The 27,961-nt window shown below is 38.1% G+C and overlaps 1 protein-coding gene across 9 annotated transcripts; it reads right to left on the bottom strand.

Annotated features, from left to right (window-relative positions):
• Position 1: 1 nt before the first annotated feature.
• Positions 2–27,956, bottom strand: LOC104610926 (uncharacterized). 9 transcript variants are annotated; one of them, XR_016080328.1, is made up of 5 exons: positions 27,621–27,955; positions 22,821–24,106; positions 21,913–22,140; positions 18,944–19,224; positions 2–1,471 (listed from the first exon to the last, which is right to left on the bottom strand). XR_016080328.1 is itself a non-coding variant. In XM_088894573.1 (4 exons), the coding sequence occupies exons 2-4, from the start codon at positions 23,618–23,620 to the stop codon at positions 558–560; spliced, it is 1,224 nt and encodes a 407-aa protein (XP_088750699.1). In that variant the 5' UTR covers positions 23,621–24,106; positions 27,621–27,956; the 3' UTR covers positions 2–557. The 9 variants fall into 9 exon arrangements, 6 of the variants coding, with proteins under 6 accessions (XP_088750699.1, XP_010276091.1, XP_010276089.1 ...); XR_016080329.1 differs by having other exon boundaries at positions 2–1,043; XR_737525.3 differs by lacking the exon at positions 18,944–19,224 and having other exon boundaries at positions 2–753; positions 848–1,471; positions 27,621–27,954.
• Between the last annotated feature and the right edge of the window lie 5 nt (positions 27,957–27,961).

The raw sequence follows: 27,961 nt of genomic DNA, 5'->3' as shown, positions 1-27,961 counted from the left end.
ATAATTTAAAGATCATTACCTTCATTATAGTGCTAGTGATTCAATAACTTATGCTTGGTGTCGAAGGTCCGAAGCTTACACTAAACAAAGCTTATCAACCACTTGAGCAATGGACAGGACTCTTTTAAGAGAAAGAAGTACATAAAAAGAAGAGACATTACAGATAAGTCAATGTCACAACCATACATGAACCTAGCTAAGGAAGAGAACACATCACGGTGATTGGTTTCAGAATTGTCTAACTTGAATGGAACATGTGCTTCATCACGCTCAGTTTTGAAATGGAAATATGACAATCATGTTTGTCTGCAAATGATCCATGTAGACAAGGCACTTGATCAAGAGCAAAGTTTGGATCATCATTTTTTATTTACAATTATTGTCAAGAACATGTCATTCCATATGGCCGGGAGAAAGCTTTGTTGAGTCAAAGTCAAGAATACATCACGTAACCTGCACCATGAAAAAAAAAACAATCTCCAGGACAAAAATATATACAATCAGCTTAGAAGAAAGAAAAGAAAACTAGAATAACCATCATGAGTAGGACTACTTCACTATGCACTCGTCCACCCTGGTTGGGTGATATGGTATGGCAACTTGGGCCCAAGAACCAAGCAGAAAAGACTGAAAAGGAACACAAACTCCAGAACAACCACTCGAGTTTCAAGTCCAAAATGTATGGTATATGATGTGCCAAACTTATAGACATCATGTTCCCAATTTCTACTTAAGACTAGCTCATCACAATGCCTGCAGCATAGGAGAAAACTCTAGAAATGTATGAAGACAATTCACAAAAGACAAAAAGAAAAAGAAAGGAAAAATGCAAAGAGCATGGCTTCACCAATGTAATGTGACACGCCTAACTTCATGACACCAGGCATTGACAAAATGTGCATGGACCATATGGTGATCAATTTGAATATGGCAAATTGTGCATGCATGTTCTAGTCCAAAGTTTCCAGGTACAATGTACTTTCAGCGCAAAATTCAGTCACTAAAGATAGTAGTGAACTTTCAAATCTAATCACTCGTGAAGCCTGAAAGAAAATTTTACACCAATGGTTACCTTAAAGCAACTTACCAGACTTTCTTAGAGGTACTATCAGTCGATCATAAAAATTAAAAAGTGAAACAACAGAGAAGAATATAAAGTTAAACTTAAATAGGGGGAGCTTTTACTTTAGTAGTTCTTGAGCAAGTTGTAGCATTTAAAGCCACAGGTGCAAGTTAAACAGACCTTATTATATTTGAAAACGACAAACTGTAGTAATCCCATACTACCAAACATAAAATAAAACTCATAATTATAGTGTCTTGAATGTTCTACAAGCTTCAGCGAGTTTTTGATTTCTCCACCATAACAATCCGACCATTCCATTCAGTCTGGTCCAGAGCTCGAATTGCTGCATCTGCATCTTCATCTCTTTCCAGGGATAAAAATCCAAAACCACGAGAATCCCCACACCTTAATACAGGGGGGAAAAACTTCAACAGCATGAGTAGATAATACCTTATAACAAGTGTGCATGCACACAGGGGGGAGGGGACTGGGGATAGAGAATGGAAGTTCGTAACTTAAACAAGTATCCTTAGACTAACCAAGCAAATACAAGCCAATATCTATCAAGCATGATATAAACAACAAGAAACAAAGCCAATATTATCTATCACAATTAAAAAAAATTGCCTGATAAGACCAACATCTTAAAGTAATGAATATGATGTACTCAAGTTCTAGTGCAGTGGATGAAGTACAAAATTATGGCACACCTTAGGATTAGTTTTAGGAACTTTTGAATTCAAGGAAACCAAAGAGTAATACAAATAAACAAAAATATGGGGAAAAGTTGCTCCTGCTAGTTTATCCAAGGCTGCAAGAATGATAGAGAAATCTAGAGCAAAATAAGTCTCTAATTCTAGAAAAAGGTGAGGAGAAGAAGATAATGTGAGGAATGTAAAGACCTGAGCACTCCTGATCTAACAAAAGAAGAGACAACCAATGAAGGGAGCCAAAATCTACTGTGAATCCAGTAGATTTTACATCTTCATGTCTAGGGTGTCTGTACCCTTTCACGTGGATTAATTGAGGGTGTTTCAGCAATTACATTACCTCACAAGAATACATGTAAAGTAAAAGCTCAAGGTACATTTCCTAGAATAGGATTAGTATTTCTCTTAATGCACAAGACTAGCAAATAGAGATAGAAACAGGATAACTTACTGAACTTTTGGCCCTGAAAAGGACAACTAAGAGTAATGCAATTACTTGTTTGGTTTTTTTAATTAATATTAATGCTTTAACTTCACAAGAGCATTCTTAAAACTATAACAAATAAAAAAGGTGACCTATACTTGATTTGTGGATAAGGATGAACAATAATCAATCATGCCAAAGATTGAAATTGATATTTATAAATCATCATCATCCATGCCTTATCCCAACTAATATGGAATCAACTACATGAATCCTGTTTTGCCAATCTGTTCTATTTAAAGCCATATCCACTGTTAAATTATTAGTGGTTAAATCATTTCTTACTACTTCTACACATGCCCTTTTTGGTACACCCCAAGCTCTTCTAGCCCCTTCAATGTGTAACAAATCACTTCTTCCAACTTCTCCTAAATTCTCAATCCTTCTACTAAACAGGCAATCTGTGGGGTTCTTCAAAAGTTCCAAGGGGCTAAGACAAGGGGACCCCCTCTCTCCCCTTTTGTTTATCTGTCTGATGGAAATTCATGCTAAATTTATTCTTCACGTAGGGGAGGAGGGGTTGTGGAAAGGTTTTGAGGTGGTTCCAGGAGGGGAAAGAGTGCAACTTCTGCAATTTGCTGATGATACTCAGTGTTTCGTCAAGGCTAAGGAAGATCAATTAGAATTAATGTTGGGGGTCCTAAGTTGGTTTGAAGTAGTGACGGGGTTGAAAGTCAAGTGGAAGAGTAGCTTGATCCCTGTGGGAAATGTGGAAAATATAGAAGCTTTGGTGGAATCTGTAGAGAAGATGGAGGGTAGTTATGTAATTTTGTCTTTCTTTCTTGTATTTTAGTAGGCGTGTATATTAGTGTACAGTTTCTTTAATTCTTTTTGTAAGGACAAACTTGTTCATTCATATTTCTTTAATATAAATACTCTCTTTTTGGGTTGGTTCGATCATATTGATCAACCCTAACAGATCTGGACTATTGGTTTTCCTCTTGTCTCTTCACTTTCTCATGAACTAACATGGTATCAGAGCAGGCTGTTCTCTAATCCATTACTCCTTTTCTAATTTGTTTGAAGCTATCATCATCATTGATTGGTTCTGGACTGTTCTGATCATTCCAAGAACCAGTTTTCTGTGTTTTGCACATCCAGCAAGAGAGATTTCATTAGATCTCTCTCGGAAGACATCCATTTGTAGTGAAAATTGAAAGGAAGTGTCGCCTAGCCCTCTTCATCATCCTCTAAAAGTTTCATCGAGATCAGAAAAGTATTGAGAGAGATCTATACATCTCTTCTGGGCGGCAGCAACCAGTCTTTCCTTTTTTGGATTGTGTTCTCATATTTCAACTATTGTTGTATCTTGGACAGTCTCTTTCGATTGTAAGAGAGGGAAGGGTATGTCGGGTTTTATTGATGGTTCCACATCCATACATGATGCCGATGATATCAAAGGGCTGAAATAGTGGAAAACTAAGAATGCACAGGTTGTTTCGTGGATTCTTGGTTGTCACTATGGATGTCAGTATTCTAATGAGATGACTCAAATCTGCCCATGACATGTTCGAATACCTTGAAAAGGTGTATCAGCAATCGAATATGTCCAGGCAATTTCATATTGAAGTTGATATTTTCTCTTATGTTCAAGGGGAGAAGCGGATTCAAGAATACTATGCTGGGTTTGTGAACCTTTGGACTGAATATGAATTGGTTCACTTTGGGGATCTTTCTACGGACTGTTGTGTGGAAACTATGAAGAAACATCTCAATAAGAGAAGGACTATGCATTTTTTTATGCATCTCAGATCTGATTATGAGACTCTATGCTCTAGTATACTCAGTAGAGAACCTGTACCCGATCTTGATATAATACTTGGTGAGTTATTAAGAGAGGAAACTCGTCTCCTCACTCAGTCTGCACTTGATCAGAAGAAGGAACATGGAATAGATACCGTCTTCTTGGCTACCAAACAGAAGGGGAAGAAGGATTTCTCAAAAATGCAATGTTATGAATGCAAGGAATACGGACGCGTGGCATCCCATTGCAAGAAGAAAAATTTCTGCACCTACTGCAAACAAAGGGACATTATTGTGGAATGCCCAGTTAGGCCCACCAAGAAAGGACAAGGCTTATCAAGCCTCAACTGAACCGACTCCAACTAATACTGCCTCCTCCTCATCAGCTAACAAAACTGATGCACAGGGAAATTTGACTGAAGATAAGATTCATGAGCTCATGTAATCAGCTATTTCCTCTGCTTTTTTCTGCTATTAGATTGGCTGGTAATTCTGCTTATTTGTGTTCTTCTCCTTCACACATGTGGATCATTGACTCCGGGGCCTCCTTTGGTCAGTCTTCTAAACCTTACACCTCTGTCAACCACATTATTACTACTAATGATGATTCTCTTCCTATATGTGGGTGTGATGATTTATTTCTATCCACTTCTAACTCTACACCCTTACATCTTCCCCAACCTTCTTTGTGCCTAAGTTGACTACTAGCCTTATTTCTGTTGGACAACTTGTTGATAATGGTAATAATGTTTTGTTTACTTGTGATGATTGTTTTATCCAGGACCAGCACACTAGGGAACTGAAGGGGAAGGGGCATAGGCTTGGAAGACTGTTTGCTCAGGAATTTGAGAATAAGAAAGCTTCACCAAACTCTTGTTTGCTATCTACTACTTCTAGTTTTTCTCTTACCTCTTGTAATAATGTGTGGTACTTATGGCATAGACGTTTGGGTCACACTCATGCTAAAAACTTGGATTATTTATTTTCTTCTGGTTGTTTGCCTATGGATGTTTTTTAAGAATGTTGAAAAGTCTTGTTTAAATTACTGCTATAGTAAAAGCATGTGTTGCCTTTTCCATCTTCTATTGAACATGCTTCTACACCTTGTTACCTTATTCACAATGATGTGTAGTCGTCTCCAATTATTCCACATTTGGGTTATAAATATTTTGTATTGTTTATTGATGATTGTACTCAATATACATGGGCTTACTTCCTCTAAAAGAAATCAGAGGTCTTTCCCATTTTTAAGAACTTTTATGCTATGATTATGACCCAGTTTAAAAGCACTATAAACATTTTGAGGTCAGATTCAGGGGAAGAATACTTTGATGGTGAGAATGGTGAGTTTCAAACCTACCTCAAACAACATGGCATTCAGTCTCAGAGATCTTGCCCAGGTACACCTCAACAGAATGGGGTATCTAAGCGCAAGAATTATCATATTGCTAGTATGGTGAGATCCTTGTTACAAGACTCCCATGTTCCCATTACCTTCTGGGTGTGGAAGCAACCCGCACTGTTGTTCATCTCATCAACATTCTTCCTACAGCTATCCTTGAAAATTCTTCTCCCCATCAATCCTTGTTTCATCGTCCACCTAATCTATCCATGCTTTGTGTCTTTGGTTGTGTTTGTTTTGTCCATCTTCCTCATGAATGCACTAAGCTAATAGCTCAATCAACTATGTGCACATTCATGGGATATAGTATGAAACACAAAGGATTTCTCTGTTATGATCCCAAAGTCTGAAGATTGCGCATTTCTCGTAATGTCATTTTTCTTGAGAACCTTTCATTCTTTGAACATATTAGTAAACTGCCTGCACCATCCTTTTATATTCTGCAACATTTTGGCTCTATAGGTGATCCTCCTCCCACATCTCGGCCACTTCAGGTTTATTTGAGGAAGCATCTAGCTCACCCATTGCCTATGCCTCCACCTCCAACACCAGTGACTGGTCATTCCTCTCCATCCATCACTACTGTAAGTTCCTCTTCCCATAATGTTGATTTTCCTTCATTTGTTCCTTTGCATCAGTCATCTCGTGTTTCTCATCCACATAACCGCTATGCCTTCTTTTCTAGTCATAGCTCCTTCTTAGTTGTTTTGTCATCCACAAATATTCCTAAGTCTTACAACCAAGCTGTAGCAATTAAGCATTGGAAAGATGCTATGGACTCAGAGGTTCAGGCTTTATTGGAGAATGATACCTGGGAGCTTGTCACTCCTCCCCCAGATGCCTCCATCATTGGTAGCCAATGGGTTTACACAGTGAAACTTAAGTCAGATAGCACTCTAGACAAATATAAGGCTCGGTTGGTTGCTCAAGGCTACAAGCAAGAATATGAATTGACTATGATGAGACGTTTGCTCCAGTGGCTAAAATGACAACAGTCCGTTTACTTTTGGCCATTACTACTATTAGACAATGGACAGTTCATCAGATGGATGTCAAGAATGCCTTTCTCCATGGGCATTTATAAGAAACAGTTTACATGAAACCACCTCCCGGCTACTGTAATGATCATCTTATGGTGTGTAAACTAAAGCAATCTTTATATGATCTTAAACAAGCTCCACGAGCTTGATTTGACCACTTTCGTACATTGGTGTTGGAGGCTTGTTTTCAACAAAGTGCTTCAGATTACTCTCTTTTCACTCTCAAGCAAGCACAAGGGTTGACTTCTCTTGGAATATGTTGATGATATACTTATCACCGGAGATGATGTGGATGGCATTGACAAATTGAAGCTCCTTCTCAGCAACTCCTTCAAAATGAAGGATCTTGGGCCTATCACCTATTTTCTTGGGCTTGAAATTCAGCAATGTCCTCAAGGTTATTTTGTCAACCAACAAAAATATGCCTCTGATTTGATGACTTGCTCGCTTGATTGATTCTAAACAAGTGGATACACCTCTAGAGCTTAACTATAAGCTAAGCAAGGATGAGGATGAGCTTCTCCCTGATGCTACTTTATATCGGTAGCTTGTAGGTAGTCTTATCTACTTAACTATGACTAGATCGAACATTTCCTATGCGTCCATCTTGTGAGTCAGTTTGTATCTACTCCACGTCAGCCCCACTCCTCTGCAATTCTCCGAATCATCCGTTATGTCAACACTCTATCTCATGGATTGTTTTTCTCATCTTCATCCTCCACCAAGCTTCGAGCTTATGCAGATGCAAATTAGGCAGGTTGTCTTGACACTCGTCGTTCCACTACTGGTTGGTGTATATTTCTTGGTGATTCTCTGATTTCTTACAAATGCAAGAAACAACAAACCGTTTCCAAGTCATCTATAGAAGCAAAGTATAGAGAAATGTCCTTAGTATGTAGTGAAATAGTCTGGTTCTCTACTTCATGACTTGGACATTGATCACTCATTTGCCATCCTCCTGTTTGCTGACAATATGAATGCAATCAAGATTGCATCCAACCTGGTATTTCATGAGTGCACTAAACATATTGAGGTGGATTGCCACTTCATTCGTGTTCTTCTCCTTGCGGGTCACATCTCTCTCCCACATGTCTCCTCGGCCCTACAACTTGCAAACCTCTTCACCAAAGCTATGACCAAAGCCCGACATAATTTTCTTATAGAAAACTGATGCTTACCCCCCAACATCAGTTTGAGGGGGAGTGTAGAGAAGATGGAGGGTAGTTATGTAATTTTATCTTTCTTTCTTGTATTTTAGTAGGCATGTACATTAGTGTATAGCTTCTTTAATTCTTTTGTAAGGACAAACTTGTCCATTCATATTTCTTTAATATAAATACTCTCTTTTTGGGTTATGGCATAAAGTGATTGCTAGTATTCATGGGCTCTCCATGAATGGGTGGGATGTTGAAACTTCTAGCAGGGCCTCTTGCTTTTCACCCTGGAGAGCAATTCAGAAATGCCTTCCATCCTTTCTCAATCACATCAGATTCGATTTTAATTCAGGCAACAAGATCAAGTTCTGGGAGGATCTTTGGGTGGGTGAAGTCCCTTTAAAGGTTTCTTTCCCTTCTTTGTTCACCCTTTCTGCTCTCCAGGGTAAGTCAATTTCTAAGTTTCTGCTCCCCTCTCCCTCGGCTAATGGGCTTGGGTGGAATCTAGGTTTTCATAGAAATGTGAGGGACACTGAGTTAGGCCTTAATTCAAATCTTCTACAAATTCTTGAAGGGGTTTTCCTAGACCTAAGTAAACAAGATGATAGAATTTGGACTCTACATCCTTATGGGGTCTTCGGTTGTGCTTCTTTTTTAAAATCGTTGTCTGTGCCTTCTCAACCAAATACTCCCTTTCCAGTCAAAGAGATCCGGTGTCATCCGATTCCCCCCAAAGTGAGTGCTTTTTGTTGGGAGGTCTTCCCTGGTGCAATCAACACTTGTGATATTTTACAGAGGAAGAGACCTGGATGGTGCCTCTCCCCTAATTGGTGCTGCTTGTGTGAATCCAATGGTGAATCTGCTCTTCACTTGTTCATTTCCTGTCCTTTTGCTTGTGGTATTTGGGATCGATTCTTTTCTCTTTTTGGGTGCAGGTGGAATACTCGGGACAGATTGGACAGGTTGTTCGATAGATCCACTTTCAACTGGCCAAAAAGGAGGGGAAGACTGATGTGGAGGTGCACAAGAGCAACAATAATATGGACCCTATGGGAGGAAAGAAATAAGTGTATATTTGAGGAAAAGAAAAGAAGCAAGGAAGCATTAATTGAAGGGATCAAGGCAAAAGTGGCCTTCTGGATAAAGACTTTGGAGTTGTTCTCAGATTTCTCTATTGATGATATATTAAGGAACTGGAGAACAATTGCAGCCTCAACTTCAGCTAAGCGGAGGACACTAAAGGAATGGGAACCCCCAGAGGTAGGTTTCCTGAAATTAAATTCCGATGGAAGTAGTTTTGGGAACCCAGGGCCCTCTGGAATTGGAGGGGTTCTAAGGAATGAAAGCGGAGTGATTTTGGGAATGTACTCAGGTCCCATTGGGGTGTGTGACTCTGTAACAGCAGAATTGAAGGCAGTACTTTATGGGATGCAGAAATCTTTGGAAATAGGGTTCCGGAAGCTAATAGTTGAAGGCGACTCCAAAATAGTAATAAGTTGGTTTAAGCAAAACACGAAGATTCCTTGGTTTTTCAGAAACAATTTCAAACAGTTCAAGAGGTTCTCAAGGGATATGCAGCTGATATTTCAATGGGCTCCTAGGTCAGAAAATGGCTTGGCTGGCCATCTAGCAAAGCAAGGGGTAAACAGAGCAGAGTGCTTTTGGGCTCAATTGTGAGACACATCATCAATTTGTCTATGTTTTCTATTGTTGGAAGTCGAGGCTGCCCATGTTTCTATATTATCTTTTTTCTCTAAGTAATGAAATCTACTTTGATTACTGATAAAAAAAAATACTCTTTTTGGGTTGGTTTGATCAGATTGATCAACCCTAACAGATCTGGACTATTGGTTGTCCTCTTGTCTCTTCACTTTCTCACAAACTAACAAAGGTGTCCTACCAAGTGGGATTCTGCCAATAAAATATTTGGGTCTTCCTTTAGGGGCTAAATGCACATCAGCTCTGATTTGGGAACCAGTTTTGGAACGTTTAGAGAGAGAAAAAAAACTTGCATCCTGGAAAGCTAAGTATTTGTCCTTGGGGGGTAGATGTCAGTTCGTGAGAAAGTGAAAGAGCAAGGAAAGAGACAGAGGTTCAGATCTGTTAGGGTTGATCAATCTGATCAAACCAACCTAGAAAAGAGATATTTATATTAATCTTATGTAAATGGACAAGATTGTCCTTACAAAGAGAATAAAAGAACTGTACACTAAAGTACACGCCTATTACAATACAAGAAAGAAAAATAAAGTACAGCAGAATTACAAAACTACCCTCCAGTAGTTCTACACTCCCCCTCAAACTGATGTTGGGGTATAAGCACCAGTTTGTCAACAAGGAAATTATGTCGGGCTTTGGTCATGGCTTTGGTGAAGAGATCCGCAAGTTGTAGACCCGATGAAACATGTGGGAAAGAGATCCGACCTGCATGGAGAAGGTCACGAATGAAGTGACAATCCACCTCAATATGTTTAGTGCGCTCATGAAATACAGGATTAGTTGCAATCTTGATCATAGTTCAAAGTATCGATACGATACACCTCGTATCGGGCGTATCGTATCGTATCTTTTACAAACGATACGGTCCGAAACGCCTGTTTCCAGGAGTTTCGAACCCCATTTTTTTTAATAATAAAAACAGTCTATAATCTTTCCAAAAAAACCAAGGTTAAAAAAAAAAACTAAAAAAATAAGTGTTTTGGTCGTTTCTAAGTACCGATACGATACGGCCAAAACTTGTATCGTATCGATACTTTGAACCTTGATCTTGATTGCACTCATTTTGTCAGCAGACAGAGGAATAGCATATGAGTGATCAATATTCATGTCATGAAGAAGTGCCTTAAGCCAGATTCTTTCACAACATACTAAAGACATGGCTCTGTACTCGGCTTCAGTAGATGACTTGGAAACCGTTTGTTGTTTCTTGCATTTCCAAGAAATCAAAGAATCACCAAGGAATATACACCAACCAGTAGTGGAGAAACAAGTGTCAGGACAACCTGCCCAGTCAGCATCTGCATAAGCTCAAAGCTGTGTGGATGAAGAAGTTGAGAAAAATATGCCATGTGATAGTGTACCCTGTACATAACGAATAATTCGGAAAACTGCAGAATAGTGAAGCTGACGTAGAGCAGAAACAAGTTGACTCACAAATTGAACCGCATAGGAAATTTCAAGTCTAGGCATGGTTAGGTAGATAAGACTACCTACAAGTTGTCTATAAAGGGTAGCATTAGGAAGAAGATTACCCTCATCTTTACTCAACTTACAATTAAGCTCCAAGGGTGTATCAACATGTTTAGAGTCAATCAAGCGAGCAAGAGACACCAAATCATAAGCATAATTCTGTTTTGACAAAGTGACCCCGATGACATTTTTGAATTTCGAGTCCATGAAAGTATGTTACTGGCCCAAGATCTTTCATTTTGAAGGAGTTACTAAGCAAAAGTTTGAGTTTGTTAATACCATCCACATCATCTCCAATAATAAGGATGTCATCAACATAGACCAAAAGAAGAGTCAATCCCTGAGTCTGCTTGAGAGTGAAGAGAGAGAGTAGTCTGAAGCACTCTGTTGAAACCCAGCCTCCAACACTACTGTACGGAAGTGATCAAACCAAGCTCATGGAGCTTGTTTAAGGCCATATAGAGATTTCTTCAGTTTACACACCAACTGAGGATTGTCACAATAGCCGGGAGGTGGTTTCATATAAATTGTCTCCTGTAACTCTCCATGGAAGAAGGCATTCTTGACGTCCATTTGAAGAATTGTCCACTATTTAAGAGCAGTAATGGCTAGTAGCAAACAAATTGTTGCCATTTTGGCCACAAGTGCAAAAGTTTCATCATAGTCAATTCCATACTTTTGCTTGTAGCCTTGAGCAACCAAACGGGCCTTGTATCTGTCCAGAGTACCATCAGATTTGAGTTTTACAGTGTAAACCCACCGGCTACCAATTATGGAGGCATCTGGGGGAAGAGAGACAAGATCCCATGTATCATTCTCCAATAAAGCCTAAACCTCTGAATCCATAGCTTCTTTCCAATGCTCAACTGCTACGGCCTGGCTGTAAGACTTAGGAATATCTGTGGATGACAAAATAGCTGAGAAGGAGCTATGACTCAAAAAGAAGCCATAGCGATCAGGTGGACGAGAAATGCGAGATGACCGATGCAAAGGAATAGATGAAGGTAAATCTTCAGGAGGAGAATCTGCACTTATAGTAGTGGTGGGTGGAGAGGAATGACTAGTCACTGTTGCTTGAGGTGGAGGAAGCATAGGCAATGGGTGAACTGGATGCTTCCTAAAATATGTCTGAAGAGGCTGAAGAAAAGGAGAATCACCTGTAGATCCAAAGTCATGCAGAACAGAAATGGATGGTGTAGGTAATTTTCAAATATGTTCAAAGAATGAAAGGTTCTCAAGAAATATGACATTGCAAGAAATGCACAACCGACGGACTTTGGGTTCATAACAGAGAAACCCCTTGTGTTCCGTACTATAACCCATGAAAGCACACATAGCTAATTGAGCTGTTAGCTTTGTGCGTTCATGGGGAGGGTGATGGACAAAGCAAGCACATCCGAAGACACGAAGTATGGATAAGTTTAGTGGATGATGAAATAAGGACTAAAAAGTGCATAGTCTTTCTTTTAGTGAGATGCTTCTTCATAGTCTTCACACAAAAATCTATAGACAGATCCCTGAAGTGAGCCAATTCATACTCAGTCCAAAGATTTACAAATCCTGCATAGTATTCCTGAATTTGCTTCTCCCCTTGAACATAGGAGAAGATATCAATTTCGATCTGATATTGCCTAGACATATTCAATTGCTGATATACCTTTTTTAGGTATTCGAACATGTCATGGGCAGATTTGAGACCTCTCATCGGAATACTGACATCCATTGAGATAGACCCAAGTATCCACTGTTTCAGCCCTTTGACATCACTGGCATCAGGCATGGAAGTGGAACCGTCAATGTAACCCCACATGCCTTTCCCTTCAACAAAGTACTGAAAATGAAATTTCCAAAGAGCATAGTTGCTCCCATCAAACTTAACAGAAATAAATTCATTCTTTTCCAGAGCCATAATGAGAAGGAAACAAGTAAAGACTGACCGAATCAAGCAATAAAGAAGTAATCAAGCTGTGAGAATCAAAGAAACTGATAATAGAAACCTCTTACAGTCACCAGAAAATGTCCAAGTTCCAGCAAATAGAGAAAACTTGAAATACAGTCCAGAAAAGGAAAGTTTGGGTGCAGCCGCCCAGAAGAGATGTATAGATCTCTCTCAAAACTTCTCAGATCTCGATGAAAGTTTCAGAATATGATGAGAGGGCCTAGGCGACACTTCCTTGATAATAGAAACCTCTTACAGTCACCAGAAAATGTCCAAGTTCCAGCAAATAGAGAAAACTTGAAACACAGTCCAGAAAAGGAAAGTCTGGGTGCAGCCCCCCAGAAGAGATGTATAGATCTCTCTCAAAACTTCTCAGATCTCGATGAAAGTTTCAGAATATGATGAGAGGGCCTAGGCAACACTTCCTTTCAATTCTTACCGCAAACTGATGTCGTACGAGAGAGATCTAATGAAACCTCTCTCCTTGGATGCGCAAAACACAGAGAACAGGTCTCTAGATAGATCAAAACAATCCAGATTCAATCGGCAATGATTAAAGTTGTCACACTGATCAAAAGAAGGAGAAAAAGGATCAGAGAGCAGCCTGCTCTAATACCATGTCAGTTCGTGAGAAAGTGAAAGAGCAAGGAAAGAGACAAAGGTTCAGACCTGTTAGGGTTGATCAATCTGATCGAACCAACCCAGAAAAGAGATTTTTATATTAATCTTATGTAAATGGACAAGATTGTCCTTACAAAGAGAATAAAAGAACTGTACACTAAAGTACATGCCTATTACAGTACAAGAAAGAAAAATAAAGTACAGCAGAATTATAAAACTACCCTTCAGTAGTTCTTCTACAGTAGAATCACCCTCTTAAAGAGCTCCTTGTCCATCCTACCTGCATTCTATCTTTCCCTATTTCCAATTCTGGTGAAAGTAGCCAAAAGAATTGAAAAGCTGCAGAGGGATTTTCTGTGGAAGGGATGGGAGGAAGATAAGAAGAAGATCCATGATGAATTGGGATCAAGTGTGTGCTCCAAAGGAAAGAGGAGGTTGAGGTATCAAGCGAGTGAAGGTCTTCAACAATGCTCTTCTAAGGAAGTGCGTCTGGAGATTTGTAGTGGAAAGAAATAGATGCTGGAGAGATTTAATTGCATCAAAGTATAATACAGATAGAGGAGACTGAATAACCATTTCATCTCTACCCTCATTAGGCTGCTCATTATGAAGGAAAATTATGGACATTCTCCCAAGTTTTAGTAGAGGTTTAAGTCCTAAATTGGGGAAGGGAGATAGGCTGGCTTTTTGGAAAGATCCTTGTTGTGGAAATATTCCTCTCTCAGACCTATTCCCACAGCTATTTCAGCTAGCAGAAAACCAGGATGCAGTTGTAACAGACTGCTTTGAGTCAATCGGCAGCTCTGTTGTTTGGTGTTGTCCATCTTTTAGAAGAAACTTTCAGGATTGGGAAATTGTTAATTTTACAGACTTGATTGAGCTGATCTCTCGTCAATCTCTGGAACTGAACAAAGAAGGCAGTTGGAACTGGAATTGGAGTGCAGATGGTCAGTTTTCAGTCAAGTCCTTTGCCCTTTATCTGTCAGATAGGAACCTGGTAGATATGCCTGCAGCCAGAATCTGGAATCCGATCTCTCCTTCAAAAATTAATGCTCTGGTTTGGGCAGCAGCTTTAGACAGGTGTTTAACCAAACCCAACCTGTCTAAGAGAGGAATGAAGGTCCAGGATCAGGGGTGTGTGATGTGTGGTCAAGCATTAGAAGACAGTAATCATCTGTTCCTTCATTGTTTCATCTCCTCTTGCATTTGGGAGCATTATTTATCAGCTCTGTGCCTTGCATGGGTTATGCCTGGTTCAGATTCTGTGGAGCTGGGATCTGCATACTCTTTCTAAGCTTGCTAGTGGTATGTGGATGTCTATTCCGGCTGCTGTGATCAGCACCATTTGGGCAGAAAGAAACAAAAGGTTATTTCAGAATATTTCCAAAGACCCAGAGGAACTAATTTCCTTCTCATTTGGAAAATTGGCCTCTTGGGTTTCGGCTGCAAAGGGGATGTCTATTCCGGCTGCTGTGATCAGCACCATTTGGACAGAAAGAAACAAAAGGTTATTTCAGAATATTTCCAAAGACCCAGAGGAACTAATTTCCTTCTCATTTGGAAAATTGGCCTCTTGGGTTTTGGCTGCAAAGGGGATTCAGGCTTCAAATTTAGAGGCCAGGTTGAAGTCTAGGAATTTCTGGCAGTTGGAAATTTGTAATGTTGTCATGGTTTGGCTGATCCCTTTCCAAGGTGTTTATCTTGGGGGGATCTGTTGTATTATTTCTATTTTAATAAAATCACTTTAACCTTTCTTAAAAAAATAACTTCTTCTAACTGGCGCAGTTGGTCTTTTATGCACATGCCCAAACCAACTTAGTCTACCCTCTCTCATTTTATCACCAATTGAAGCTACTCCTAGGTTCCTACAGATAACCTCATTCCTAATCCTCTCCTTTTTAGTTTTTCCACTCATCCACATTCATGTTTCTGTCACATTCATTTTTTGGACATGTTGTTTCTTGACTACTCAAAACTAGGGGTGAGCAATATTTGGTTAAAACCAAACCGAAAATTTCGGTTTCGGTTTTTCGGTTCGGTTTTAGGGTAATTTGGTTCAGTTGATTTGGTTTTTGAAAATTTTGGTTTTCAAAATTAGAATTTCAGTTAACCAAAAAAACTGAATTTCATTATATAACATGTAATATAATATATAATATATTAATGAAATTCAGTTTTAACCGAAAACCAAACCAAAAATTTTGGATTCTATTTTTTCAGTTTTCATTTATTTTACTTTGATTTTTAAAATTTCGGTTTATTCGGTTCGGTTTTTAACCGAATAAACCAACTGCTCACCCCTACCCAACACTACTCCATACAACATAGCTGGCCTTACAATTGTTTTATAGAATTTTCCTTTTAATCTAAGTGGTATTCACCTATCTCATATAAGTCCAAATGCACCTCTCCATTTTGCCCATCCTGCTCTAATTCTTTGGGTAACATCCTCCTCAATCTCTCCTCAATCTCTCCCTTGTTATGAATTATTGAACCAAGGTACCAAAAACGGTCACGTTGAGTTATTTCTTGGTCTCCAATTCTAAGTGTTCATATGGTGTTCATTTACACTCTTGTTTCTAAGGCATTTGTCCATAAGCTGAATTTTGCATTTAATCCTTCATTTGTTTCATCAATTAAAATAATGTCATCCACTAACAACATGCACCATGGAACTTCCTCCTAAATAAAAGGGCAGCCTAGTGCACAAGGCTCCCGCCAATGTGAGGTTTGGGGAGGGGCAGATGTACGCAACCTTACCCCTACACGTATAGAGAGGTTGTTTCCAACATTTGAACCCTAGTAGCCCATGTCACGATGGAGCAATCCAACTGTTACGCCAAGGCCCATCCTCATGGAACTTCCTCCTGAATATGTTTAGTCAATTCATCTATGATCAGTGCAAATAGATAAGGGTTAAGTGTTGGACCTTGGTTAAGTGTAAAATCTAAAGCTTCTCCCACCAGTGTTCTAACAATGGTTATTGCCCCCTCATGCATATCCTTAATTAGATCTATATACCTATTTTGAACCCCTTTATTTTCCAAGACCGACTATATTATCTCTCTAAGAACTCTATCATATGCCTTTTCTAGATCAATGAACACCATATGAAGATCTTTCTTCTTCTCTTTAAAGTTTTCTATTAATCGTCTCAAAAGAAATATAGCTTCCAAGGTTGATCTCCCTGACATAAAGCCAAATTGGTTCTCTAATACACTTGTTTCAAGTTGTAATCTTTGTTCAATTATTCTCTCCCAAAGTTCCGTAGTGTTATTCATAAGTTAATCCCCTAATGGTTATTACAGCTTTGTATATCACCTTTGTTCTTAAATATAGGCATCATACCGATTTTTCTCCAATCATTAGACATTTTCTTTTCTTTCATTATCTTTTTAAATAGTTTGGTTAGTCATAACAAGCCTACCTCTCCCATACCTTTCCATACTTCTATTGGAATCCCATCAAGTCCTAACGCCTTTCCTTTCTTCATCTTATTTAGTGCCTCTTTTACTTCAATAGGTTTTAACTCTACAAAGATACGTATTATTGTTAACACTACTAGTATTGCTAGATTCTCCTCCATTAGCACCCTCTCCATGTTGTTCATTTAATAATTTTTCAATATAGTTTTTCCATCTTTGTTTGATTTCCTCATCTTTTACCAAGACTCTTTGATCTTCATCTTTAATGCACCTAACATGGTTTAAATCTCTGCCTTTCTTTTCTCTCATCTTTGCTAGTTTATATATTCCTTTTTCTCCCTCTTTAATGCCTAATTTATGGTAAAGCCCATCATAATCCTTACATTAAACTTCATTCACTTTCTTTTTAACTTCAGTTCTTATGGTTTTATATTTTTCCCAGTTTTCTACATTTCTAGCTTTTTGTCATTCTTTGTAGCATGCTCGTTTTAGTCTAATTATATTTTGAACCCCTTCATTCCACCACCAAGTTTCTTTAGTACTTTACCACTTGCTTTTATATTCTCCTAAGACATCCTTTGCTACTTTCTTTATATCGTTTATCATTTCAAGCCAAATGTCATCAGTCTTTCCATCTAAATTCCAATTCCCTACTATTATCAATATATTTCTAAATTGAGCTAGCTTTTCTCCTTTCAAGTTTTCCCACCTAATTCTTGGACGCCTATTTTCTTCCCTATTTCTCTTCCCTTTATTATTACACATATCTAGGGGTGGCAATTTTTTACCCAACCCGCTGAACCCGCCCAACTCACCCAATTATTAATGGGTCGAACCCATTTATTTAATGGATTGGGTGGGTTGGGTGATCGAACCCATCAAGAAGCATAGAATCACTCGATTATACAGAGAAGTGGAGACTGGAGAACGCCTGAACTAGAAGAGGAAATGATGAAATCTAGGGTTTAGCTGAGACCACTCGATCAATACAACGATTTAAGCTGTCGGAAAACGAAGAGGGAACTCTAGGTTTTAGCAGAGATACGACGATTAAGGCTATCAGAGAACGCAGAGGGAAGGACGAATATTAGGGTTTAACGGAGACCAATATGGCGATTTAGGCTTCCATCTCAGGTACTCAAACTCTCTTTCTCTCTATCTCTCTCTCTCTGTATCTTTAATCTTGTCTGCTCGCCAGTGGGTTGAAAAGCAGGGTTTACTTCCATCTACATCTAGCGAAGAACTTCCACTGACAAAGGGTTTTCCAGGCAGTGGAAGCCTTCTTGCTGTGAGAACTGCAACTTAATCATTTAGTTTCTTTTATGGTTATCAAGTTAGCCTATGAACTTCTGCCATGTGATGAAGAAAACTGTCACAGATTCAGATTATGGCTTTGTACAATAAATGACTAGCCTGCTGGATACATTTTCATATTAAATATTTAATCTCTTAAAATCCAAGGCGTTGATAAGTAGGACTTTTTGAAAATATTTTGCATAGTTTTCAGTTACCATTGTAATCAAAAAGAGCCAGCTAGCATGTAGATGGGACATTTGTAATTTCTGATGGTATTATAGATTCTAATTTCTTTAGAAACTGGCCGAAGTTTACCTACCTTGACTTGTCTATGAACCAACTTTCTGGTGTCTTACCTCTTTCTCTAGCTAACCTCACCCATATTTCACAACTCTATTTACACAGTAATGTACTAACAAGGGAATTGAACCAAATTTGTTTGGGAAGTGGAAAAAATTAAACTAAGTAACCTTCAACTCCAATCCAATCAGTTCACTGGGAGTATTCCTCGTGAAATTGGTATCTTGACCAATCTAGAGTACCTAGATCCCTCGGATAACAAGTTAAGTGGATCAATCCCAGATTTATACTACAAACAAATTTGGAACGTAACATGGTGACTTCTTTTTGGTTTCTGCCTTCTTTTACTTCATTTCCACCAACTGTGTAAATGGCTTTCTGCCATTCTGTTTATAATATCAAATGGTTTTATTCAGAAGCATTAACAGAAGAAGAGTGTTAGTAGGCAAGTATTTGAACAACCCATAACACATAAATACAAATTGAAACAACGTGTAACACACACAGACACAAGAAGAGAAACATGCACCCATCCCCCACACATGCACATAAGAAAATAAACAACTTGTAATACCTTGGCATTCAAGCTCATAGAAACATCCGATTCGAGTTATCACAATATCTTGGATCTTTGCAGAACTTGAACAAAAAGGCATTGTAATCCCTTTGTGTCCTGTTTACTGCTAATGCCACCAAAAGGGAATATATGGCTATCAAGCAACTCTCCTCTTGAATCAGTCCAGATGCTAATTAGCCAACGCCAGTCCTCAGTCCATCCATAACAGCAATGAAGGCTTGGTGCCTTTTGATAGCTAGACCCAAGGACACCAGGATCTGATCCATCAAGCAGAGAGCCTGGTCCAATATCAACACTTCCCAATGAACTTGTGTTTTTGATAAAGCTACCACCACCATTATCATCAGAAGGCCTTGAGGATTCTAAGGCCACACTACCAGACATTGTTGGCAAAATTCCATGCTCTACAGAGCCAGGTTCTGCAAGGATAATAAAGGTTCAAACTACTGCATTTGGCTATGATTTCTATGATTTCTGGGTCAAACTATTGATTGGAAGAAGGGTTTTGGAGATTTTTCGGTCTGAGTTTTGAAGCCTAAAGAGAGATCTAGAGATTTCTGCCTAGAGCCCAAGAAGAATAGAGATTTCCTGATCTTGGATTTCTGGATGTTGATTACTTGTTCTGAGTCTTGGAAGTATGCAACAAGAAATATCCAAATTCATATATCAGGACTCTTTTAGTTTTTCATCCCCTATAGTTGGGGCAAGGCCTTTTTGAGTTAAATAGATGCCTGAGAATAGAAGCATCTGGTATACAATAGAAGCAGTAGCTGCCTGAGAATTGGTAGAAATAATCTCTGTTCACTTAATATGATAAAGCAAACCTACCAGTTCTTTCTCTAGTGGAATCAAAATTTAAAGACAATACATGCAAGGGAAGAGCTGAGAGTAATTGCCTCCAGAAATTTTTACAAAACTCTACATATTTTTTTTATCAGCATACAAAACTCAATATATATTCAGCTTATAACAAGCTAATCCCCTAATGGTTGCAGATGAGACCTAAGCTAGCATGTCTATCCTGAATCATCATTGTTCAGGCCTCACACAAACATGTCATTTAGAAGCTATAGGAGGAATAGGAATAGGATTAGGCGAATCCCAAGGGCAAGGAATAGCATGGTCAACATTAACATATAGATCAATTCATCAAAAAAAAAAAAAAACATTAACATATAGATCAATGGTGTAATTGGATAGGTAACAGGGGCTATCAGGGCTGTGATGGGTTAATCCTTTTTTTTATCAAAAAAGAGTAACTTATTAATTGATTAAAAGGTTACAAGTACATCCAGAGCTGGGAGTGGATACCCAGCCACGTGTAGTGTCCAATTGGGACTGGATACCCAGCCCTACTACATGGTTTTAACTTTTAAAGTCTACAGGACAACTGTATTACTTAAACTATTAACCTTAATTCCTTAGCCTCGTTTGATGGTTTGGAATAAGATAATAATCTACAGAGAATACCTCAGCTTCTTTTACCATCTTATAAAACATTATATTATTTCATAATGTTTCCACTAACTCAATTTTTGCCATATTTCCATATGACATTTCCAATGTGTTTCACTGTTTCCCATATTCAGAATTTCAGATGAACTGACATCTCTACTGCTCCCAACAATTTAAAACCTTGCCTCTAAGTATGAAATACATTTATACTCCTTTAAATTATTTTCTTCTCAATAGCCAACGTGATAATTTCAATAAGGATTGTTGTTATTGATCAAAAAAAAAAATTCAATAAGGATGTTGATATCCAGCTTTTTGTCACTATATATTCTTCATAATTTCTGTTAGAAATAAAAAAATCGGGTCAACCTATTGAGAATGAAAAATCCACTTATTTGCTTTTACAGAACATACAAGGTTTCATGCTGAACAGGACTTGAGTGCAGGCTTGGAAGGTGACTGTAGGTCACTTCTTATGGTGAAGTAACATTCTTTTTAGGTTAGTGGAGCTGTTATTGCTTGGCCAGATCTCATGGAGTTATTGGGGACAGATTTGAAGAAAGTCTTGGATGCTGAAATGGTTTCAGGGGAATCGGTTGTTCGGACCTTGGTAAGTCTTGGATGCTGGAATGATTTGAAGAAAGTCTCAGTCTTTTCAGTTGTTTGACAATGTGTAAGTCAGTCAATTCTTTGGGCAGTTTTTCCTTCCACTATTTGTTTGGCAGTATGGGAAGACAAACAGAAGCAATTTTCACAGTAATACTGTTTTTTCACATGTATAGAAAGGACAAAATTAAAGTTGCATTTCTGTTTTTTCAAATTTTTATGTAATTTCTATTAATTTTATGCATTTTTGTGTTTTTGTTTAATTTCTATTTTATTTCTTGCAATTTCTATTATTTTTGTATAATTTTCATTATTTTATCTAAATGGGTTGGGTTGGGTTCAGGTGGGTTTGGATTGAACCCAACCCATTTAATTCTATCTAGTTGGGCCATTAATGGGTTGGCGGGTTAGATGGGTTGGGTTGAAACTCAACCCAAACCCAACCCAACCCGCCCAATTTCCACCTCTACACATATCAAAAAATACTTAGCAGTTATATTTTAATGCATTCTTACATAACTATCAAATTCACAGTACAAGGTGCTTGTTCAGTACTTAATTAAAAAAGAAAGGTGATATTATGTGATCTTTAAAAACCTACTAGATTATCATGTAAATTCCCTATTTAAATGTAGACAAATGCAGTATATATGCATGTGTATGTACATATACATATATGAGAGAGAGAGAGAGAGTAGACCATTCTAGGAGAAACATAAAATGCAACCAATGTCAGTTAAATTTCAAAGAAAATATAAGCTTAAGCAAAAGCATACATCAAATACTGAAAGACTAAAAAGAAATGCAGAAAGTGATACATCTAGACATCATGGGTCAACCAGAATCACCAGAAAATTTTTTTAAAACTAAAATTATAAAATCAACGAAGCGCAAGGTGTTGTCACCTCTTATCCCGAACAATGCGAACATCTCTCACACGACCAAACCTTGAAAACTTCCTTTCAAGATCTCTTTCTGTTGTCACAAAACTAAAACCTGCAACAAATAAATTATTTCCAGGTCTTCCCACTCCAGTGCTCCGGTTAGGAGGTGGTGACCAAGGTCTCCTTCTAGGAGATCGACGACGAGAATGATACCCTGAAGGAGGAGATCTGTGTCTAGGGGAATACATCCTACAACACAAGCATGTTGTTAATACTCAATACAAAAATCAAATTGCCATGTACAACAGAAGCAAAATAAACAACACAAATTAGGTAACAGAAATGTGGGAGGAGCAATGACTAACTCTATCTTCCCTTTACAGCCCATCTGCTTTTAAAGATTGAACCTCTGGTTATGAAAATGAGATGAAATGGAGACAGTTACTGCCTAGACCAGGTCTAGGGACATTTAATGACCATGATACTATGAAGTGAAGGGAGAATCTGCTGATGAATAGAGAACTTCTTGAACTCATTATGTTCTAGCCCCATACCAAAATGTGACATTAGGATTAAATATAAAATGGACCATGAGATCGTAACAAGGCCCTACGCTGCTACGCAGACAGCAATTTGACACTAAGGTGACACCAAGATAGCAAAAGCAAAACCATAAATCATATGCTGTTTTATTCCAACAAGCTGCCCATGGTTCTCTTGCAGAAATAACAGATGTGCAAGAAACAGCAGTTACACCATTTCTGGGAATAGCAACCTGAGGGACATAATGAAAACTCTTGTAAATATTAAAATATCTCATGGAAAGCAAGTTAAACAATGGATGGCTGTCTTCTATTCAGAAGCTGATATTAAATGACCATAACTGAACAGTTCAAACAAAAATAAAAAGAAAAGAAAAGCAACATAACCTTGGGGGTCTTCTCTGATGGTCTCCTGTACGTGAGGACCTTGATCGAGATCGATCACAATCGTCTCTTCTATATGCAGAAGAATATCTACATCTATTGGGTGATTGTGACTGTGACCTGCCTGGTTGTCTATCATCTGATGGTAAATGGTGACCTCTTGATGATCTAGATGGGCATTTCTCAGAACATCCATCCCTGCATTGGGAATCTTGTGAAGATTGCCTCCATGGAGAAGCAAAATTCCCTCTGGCTGGAGATAAATGCCCTTGGGAAGAAATCCTTTTACCATCTGCAGTAGACCTTTCAAGAGGAGGGAAGCATTTCTGCCTGGAAGGTCTGGTAGAATATAATGGGTCTTGAATATTCTGTGGTGGAGATATTGGTTTTTGAACCAGGGATAGTTCCATATGCGTCGACCTTTTGGGAGAGATAGACATTTGCCTCAGAGGTGATACTGATCTTTCTGATGTTCTCTGTGGAGAGTACAAATCTGAGTGATGCAGCTCCAATTTTCTGCTATCAGTAGATAATCTACTTGCATGAAAAACATCCTGCTCAGTTTCATCAGGGCTGTTTTGCATTTTTGCAGGGCACACAGACCTTTCCATGGGGTGATTGTTATTTCCCATTTCCATTTCCTCACAAGCAGATTCATTTTTCTCACATTGTAAACTTCTGGAAATTTTTTCCTCCAACTTTTTATCATGGAGAAGAGAACTTTTTTTTTTTATGGAGAGGAGAACTTCCCCTCCATAGATCAGAATTTTCCTGTTCAAGGATTCCTCCCTGATGATGCACATCAACTTCTAAAGGAGATTTACAAGATTCTTTGTTTCTCATTTCATCCCTGAAAGCTTCTATCTCAATTGGGGAGGAAGATCTATTAGAATAACTACCAGATACCACCTCCCTTTCCTCATAGTAATGTTTGTTTGTTGATGTAGGTGAAGGTGGTAACATTCCCTGATTATAGGCAATGTTTCTTGTACTCATCTCACCCTGATCTTGGTCAGTCTTCTGTGGTAAGCTAGATTCCATACAAGGAGATTCTAGTCCCTCGCACATAACATCAACATGCATTGAGAGGAAATCATGCTGCCCTTGGTGGTTCAAATCCACTTTAAGTTTATTACTCCATGCATCATTTTCATGACCATAACCCTCAATCCCTTCTTCCCTACTCACTGCAAGATTAAGGTCTAATTTTCCAATGACAGTTGAATTGGCCTCTTCCTGAGGAGCATTGATATCCTCCCATCTCCTATCAGGAGACTCCAGACCCATCCCTGCTTAAAAACCTCAATCAGGATAACCAAATTGAAGCAAAAGAAAAGCAAAGGTTTGAACATTCAAAATGAACACAATAACTTAAAAATATCAGTTAACTCTTTTTCCAAATTCATATAGAAACCATCTTCTTTAGACCACATTCCAACAATGGTTTAAAGTATCAATACACCCAAATGAATAAGCAGGGGTGTATCGATACCTTTTATCCCACACGTTCTATTTTTTTCAACATTTCATTTTTATACAAGTTTTTATATTGTTTAATAAATAAAAGAATTGATTTCCTGAAAACACCTTTAAGCAGGTGTATCGGAAACCCAGCGATACGAGTTACCCAGTTATCTTGTTAAAGTAAGAAAAACCTGAAAACTTTTCAGTACAATAATTAACTTCACCAAAAAACAGTTGGTAAATTACCCTACTATATATGCATTCAAATCATAAAGTACAGATGTCCACTTTAAGAAATAGATGCATTCAAAACATAAAATAAAATTATCTCAAGTGATAGATAAAGAGTATTTTAGAGAATACAAGTTAGAGAAGGTGTTTTCTCTATCTAATCTTCTCATTCCTCTTGCTAACATTGCTCAGAACTCTCGACTGTGAAACTTAACGTTCTCGATTGAAATTGTTTAAAATGGATCTCCCTGACCACAATTTATAGGTGATCAAGAAACTGAGCTCTTCCTGTCAACATGACTGGTTTTGTGCACTGAGTATGTCTGACATATCACTAATGAACCTCTGAATCATCTCAAAGCAATCAATCGTTTCATCATGGCACTGACATCAGCATGGCATTAATGATGAGAAAAAGTATTACATTACAAACTATCAATCTTAGGAAAGGAAAGGAAAGGAGATCAAAGAACACAAGAGGCACACCATCCCCTCCCAAACTATCATGTTCCATAGCCAAGCTCTCTACTAGTGAATTGACTGATCCATCCAAACCAGCTGTTCATCCTCAATACCAAGCCTCCAGTCTCTCTAATGTGATGTCTCAACATCCAAGGACCCCCTCTACTGACCTAGCTGCCCTCAGCCATCTTTTTTTCAGCATTTTTCCTTTTTTGTTCTTACTAATTTTAATAAATTACTATCAATCCATTATTGCTTAAAAAAGGATGTTTACTGAGCTCTGCCTCCATCCAATGATTTTGTGTGTGTATGTGTCTGTATGAGAGAGAGAGAGAGAAGATAACTCATTGTGTTAAAAAGAAAGCAAAGGAGATGTACATGAGGGAGGCATACAAGAGCTGCCACTATACAATGGGACCCTTCCAACCCCAGATGAGGCAATTTGCTACTAAATTCTGTTCCCTTGAGATCCATCTTATCTGAGTTGATCTCAATGACAACCAGTAAATTGCCCTCCATCTCAATTCTCTCAAGCGCTACAAAGAACCACTATCTTGCCTACATGATTCTTGGCCTCAGAGATTTAGTTTCCTTGATATTCTTCCTTCATTCAATGATGATCAACAAATTTCCAGAATTTACTAGTTCTATATTCTTTCAATACCATTTTTTCTTCCAAAAACTAAATTCTTGACTTCGTAACATTCTTATAAAACACATAGGAATTGGACTTTTTCCAAACTTGCATTGAAATTGTTTTAGGACTTGCACATGATTGGATGACTTTCACATAGGACTTGCACATGATAGATAGATAGATAGAGAGAGAGAGAGTTATGAAGATTTCCTGAATTTCTTAGGACCTGCCTTTTTATCAATAAACACCTGCCCTTATTAAGTTTCTAATTTCATGCAATACAACTAAAAATTTTAGGGAAAATTTTGTATTTTTAAAAGAGATTCCTTGTAACCTCTGTAAGTATGAGCTTTCTAAACCAAACCAGCAATCAAAGCGGGTCAAACCAGAACAGGTTACTCTACTAGTTCAGTTTGGCTACTGAACCAAAATGATGAAAAAAAGCTGGACAAAACCAGATAGTTTTGTCATAAAAGCACCGTGAAGGACCTGGAGATGTCCAGCTTCTCAAAAACCATTGTGTTGTATTTTTATAAACATATTCCAAGTTCACATATCCGGTTTTTGGCAGGTCTTGGACATGGTTGAACTAGGTTGTACCAAACCACCATATATTTGGTTCATCAGTAAATTTATAAACACCTGTTGTGATTATCCTGTAAAGGATTAAGATTTATTTCCTGTCTTTGTGTCATTGTGGTACTTTCCTATCTCTCATGAATGGTGAGTGAGACCAACTGAAAGTGGCTGGTTGATTTGGAAAATACTGTCTCATTCTCAAGGATTTAATCTCTGGTTTTCTGAGATTTTCTGACCTGGGTCAAAACCAAAATAAAAATCCAAAGTTTCAGCTGAATTTTGTGATAAGCCCAAGTGACTGATGGATTGGTGTTAAGGCTACGTTCTCATTCTCAAGGATTTAAATCTTGGTTTATTGTAGTATTTTGACCTGGATAAAAATATTTTAAAAAAATCCAAAATTCAGCTCAATTTTATCATCATCATCCCCCAACCATATGAAGTTGGCTACAAGAATCCTATTTCAACATTCCCATCTGTTTAAAGCCATAGCCACTTGAATCATTTCTTACTACTACAACCAATGTCCTTTTTGGTCTACTTATAGACCCTTCAAGTTGCAACAAATCACTTCTTCCTATGGGTACAGGTACTGTCAGCTATGCAAGTGACCAAACCATCTTAGTCTACTCGTCTTTTATCAAGACTCTCTTCTTCCTTTTGATGCACTTATTATGGTTTAAATCTCCACCTTTACTCTCTCTCATCTTTGCTAGTTTATAACTTCCTTTTTCTCCCTCTTTAGTGTCTAATTTATAATAGAGCTCATCATATGCCTTAAATTTAACGTCTCTTACTTTTTCTTTAACTTCCTCTCTTATGATTTTCCAAGTTTTCTCCATTTTTAGTCTTTTGCCAAACTTTATGACATGCTCATTGTGATCTGGTTATATTTTGAACTTCTTCATTCCACCACCAAGTTCCTTGGGCACTTTTTCATTTCCCAATAGACTCTCCTAAAACGTCATTTGCTAATTTCTTTATGCAGTTTGTCATTCAGCTCAATTTTGTAATGAACTCAAAACTTCAGGAAATATATTAGTGTATTTGAATAAATTTTTTACCATGAATTCTTTATTTTCTGTCAAGTACGGAGCAAAACTGAAGATTCATATAATTCTCCAAATATTTCACCCTGCTCAACCCAATTCTCCAAATATCAGTACATCCCCTAATTTTTGTGTTTCTCTAAACAAGTTCACACCTTTAGAACGTTTCTTGCCTTCGCATAACTAAAATAAATTTATGCAAAACAACCTAAACGTAAGAGCACCATAACAAGCGGAATTTTTCGCCAAAAAATGAGCTAATAAACAAAACATAAGAAGTATCCAAAAGTTCAATGGACTAAATTGGATAAATAACTCGAGAAATTCATGAAATTGAAATACAGACAATGAGGTGTCTGAAATTTCAATGGGCTAGATTACCTGCTTTGGGCGTTTTACCTATGGCTCCAATGATGGTTAAACAGCGGCTTCTCTCTCTTGATACAGACGTTTATTTGGGAGAAGGAAAAGAAAACGATCAAAAATTGAAGTGGGAGTTGCTTGTGACGACTGACGAGGCTTCATGAAGCAAAATTGCGGTTTTCGAGGAAGCTAACTCCCAACGTGTCGAGCTTTGAGAAGAGTATGATCCACCATTACGTACATGGCCCCATCATCATCGTCCAAGCGAATGCCTGCAGCTTGAAAAATTGACTCGTAACCAACTGATTCTGTTTCGTCCCGATCGAGAAGTGCCCGTTTGGCAAGTTTTTTCTAGAAGA

Source organism: Nelumbo nucifera, chromosome 1, assembly GCF_055504915.1.
Source record: "Nelumbo nucifera cultivar China Antique chromosome 1, China Antique-T2T, whole genome shotgun sequence".
NCBI classification, from domain to species: Eukaryota; Viridiplantae; Streptophyta; class Magnoliopsida; order Proteales; family Nelumbonaceae; genus Nelumbo; species Nelumbo nucifera.
This window is presented reverse-complemented; position numbering and strand designations above follow the sequence as displayed.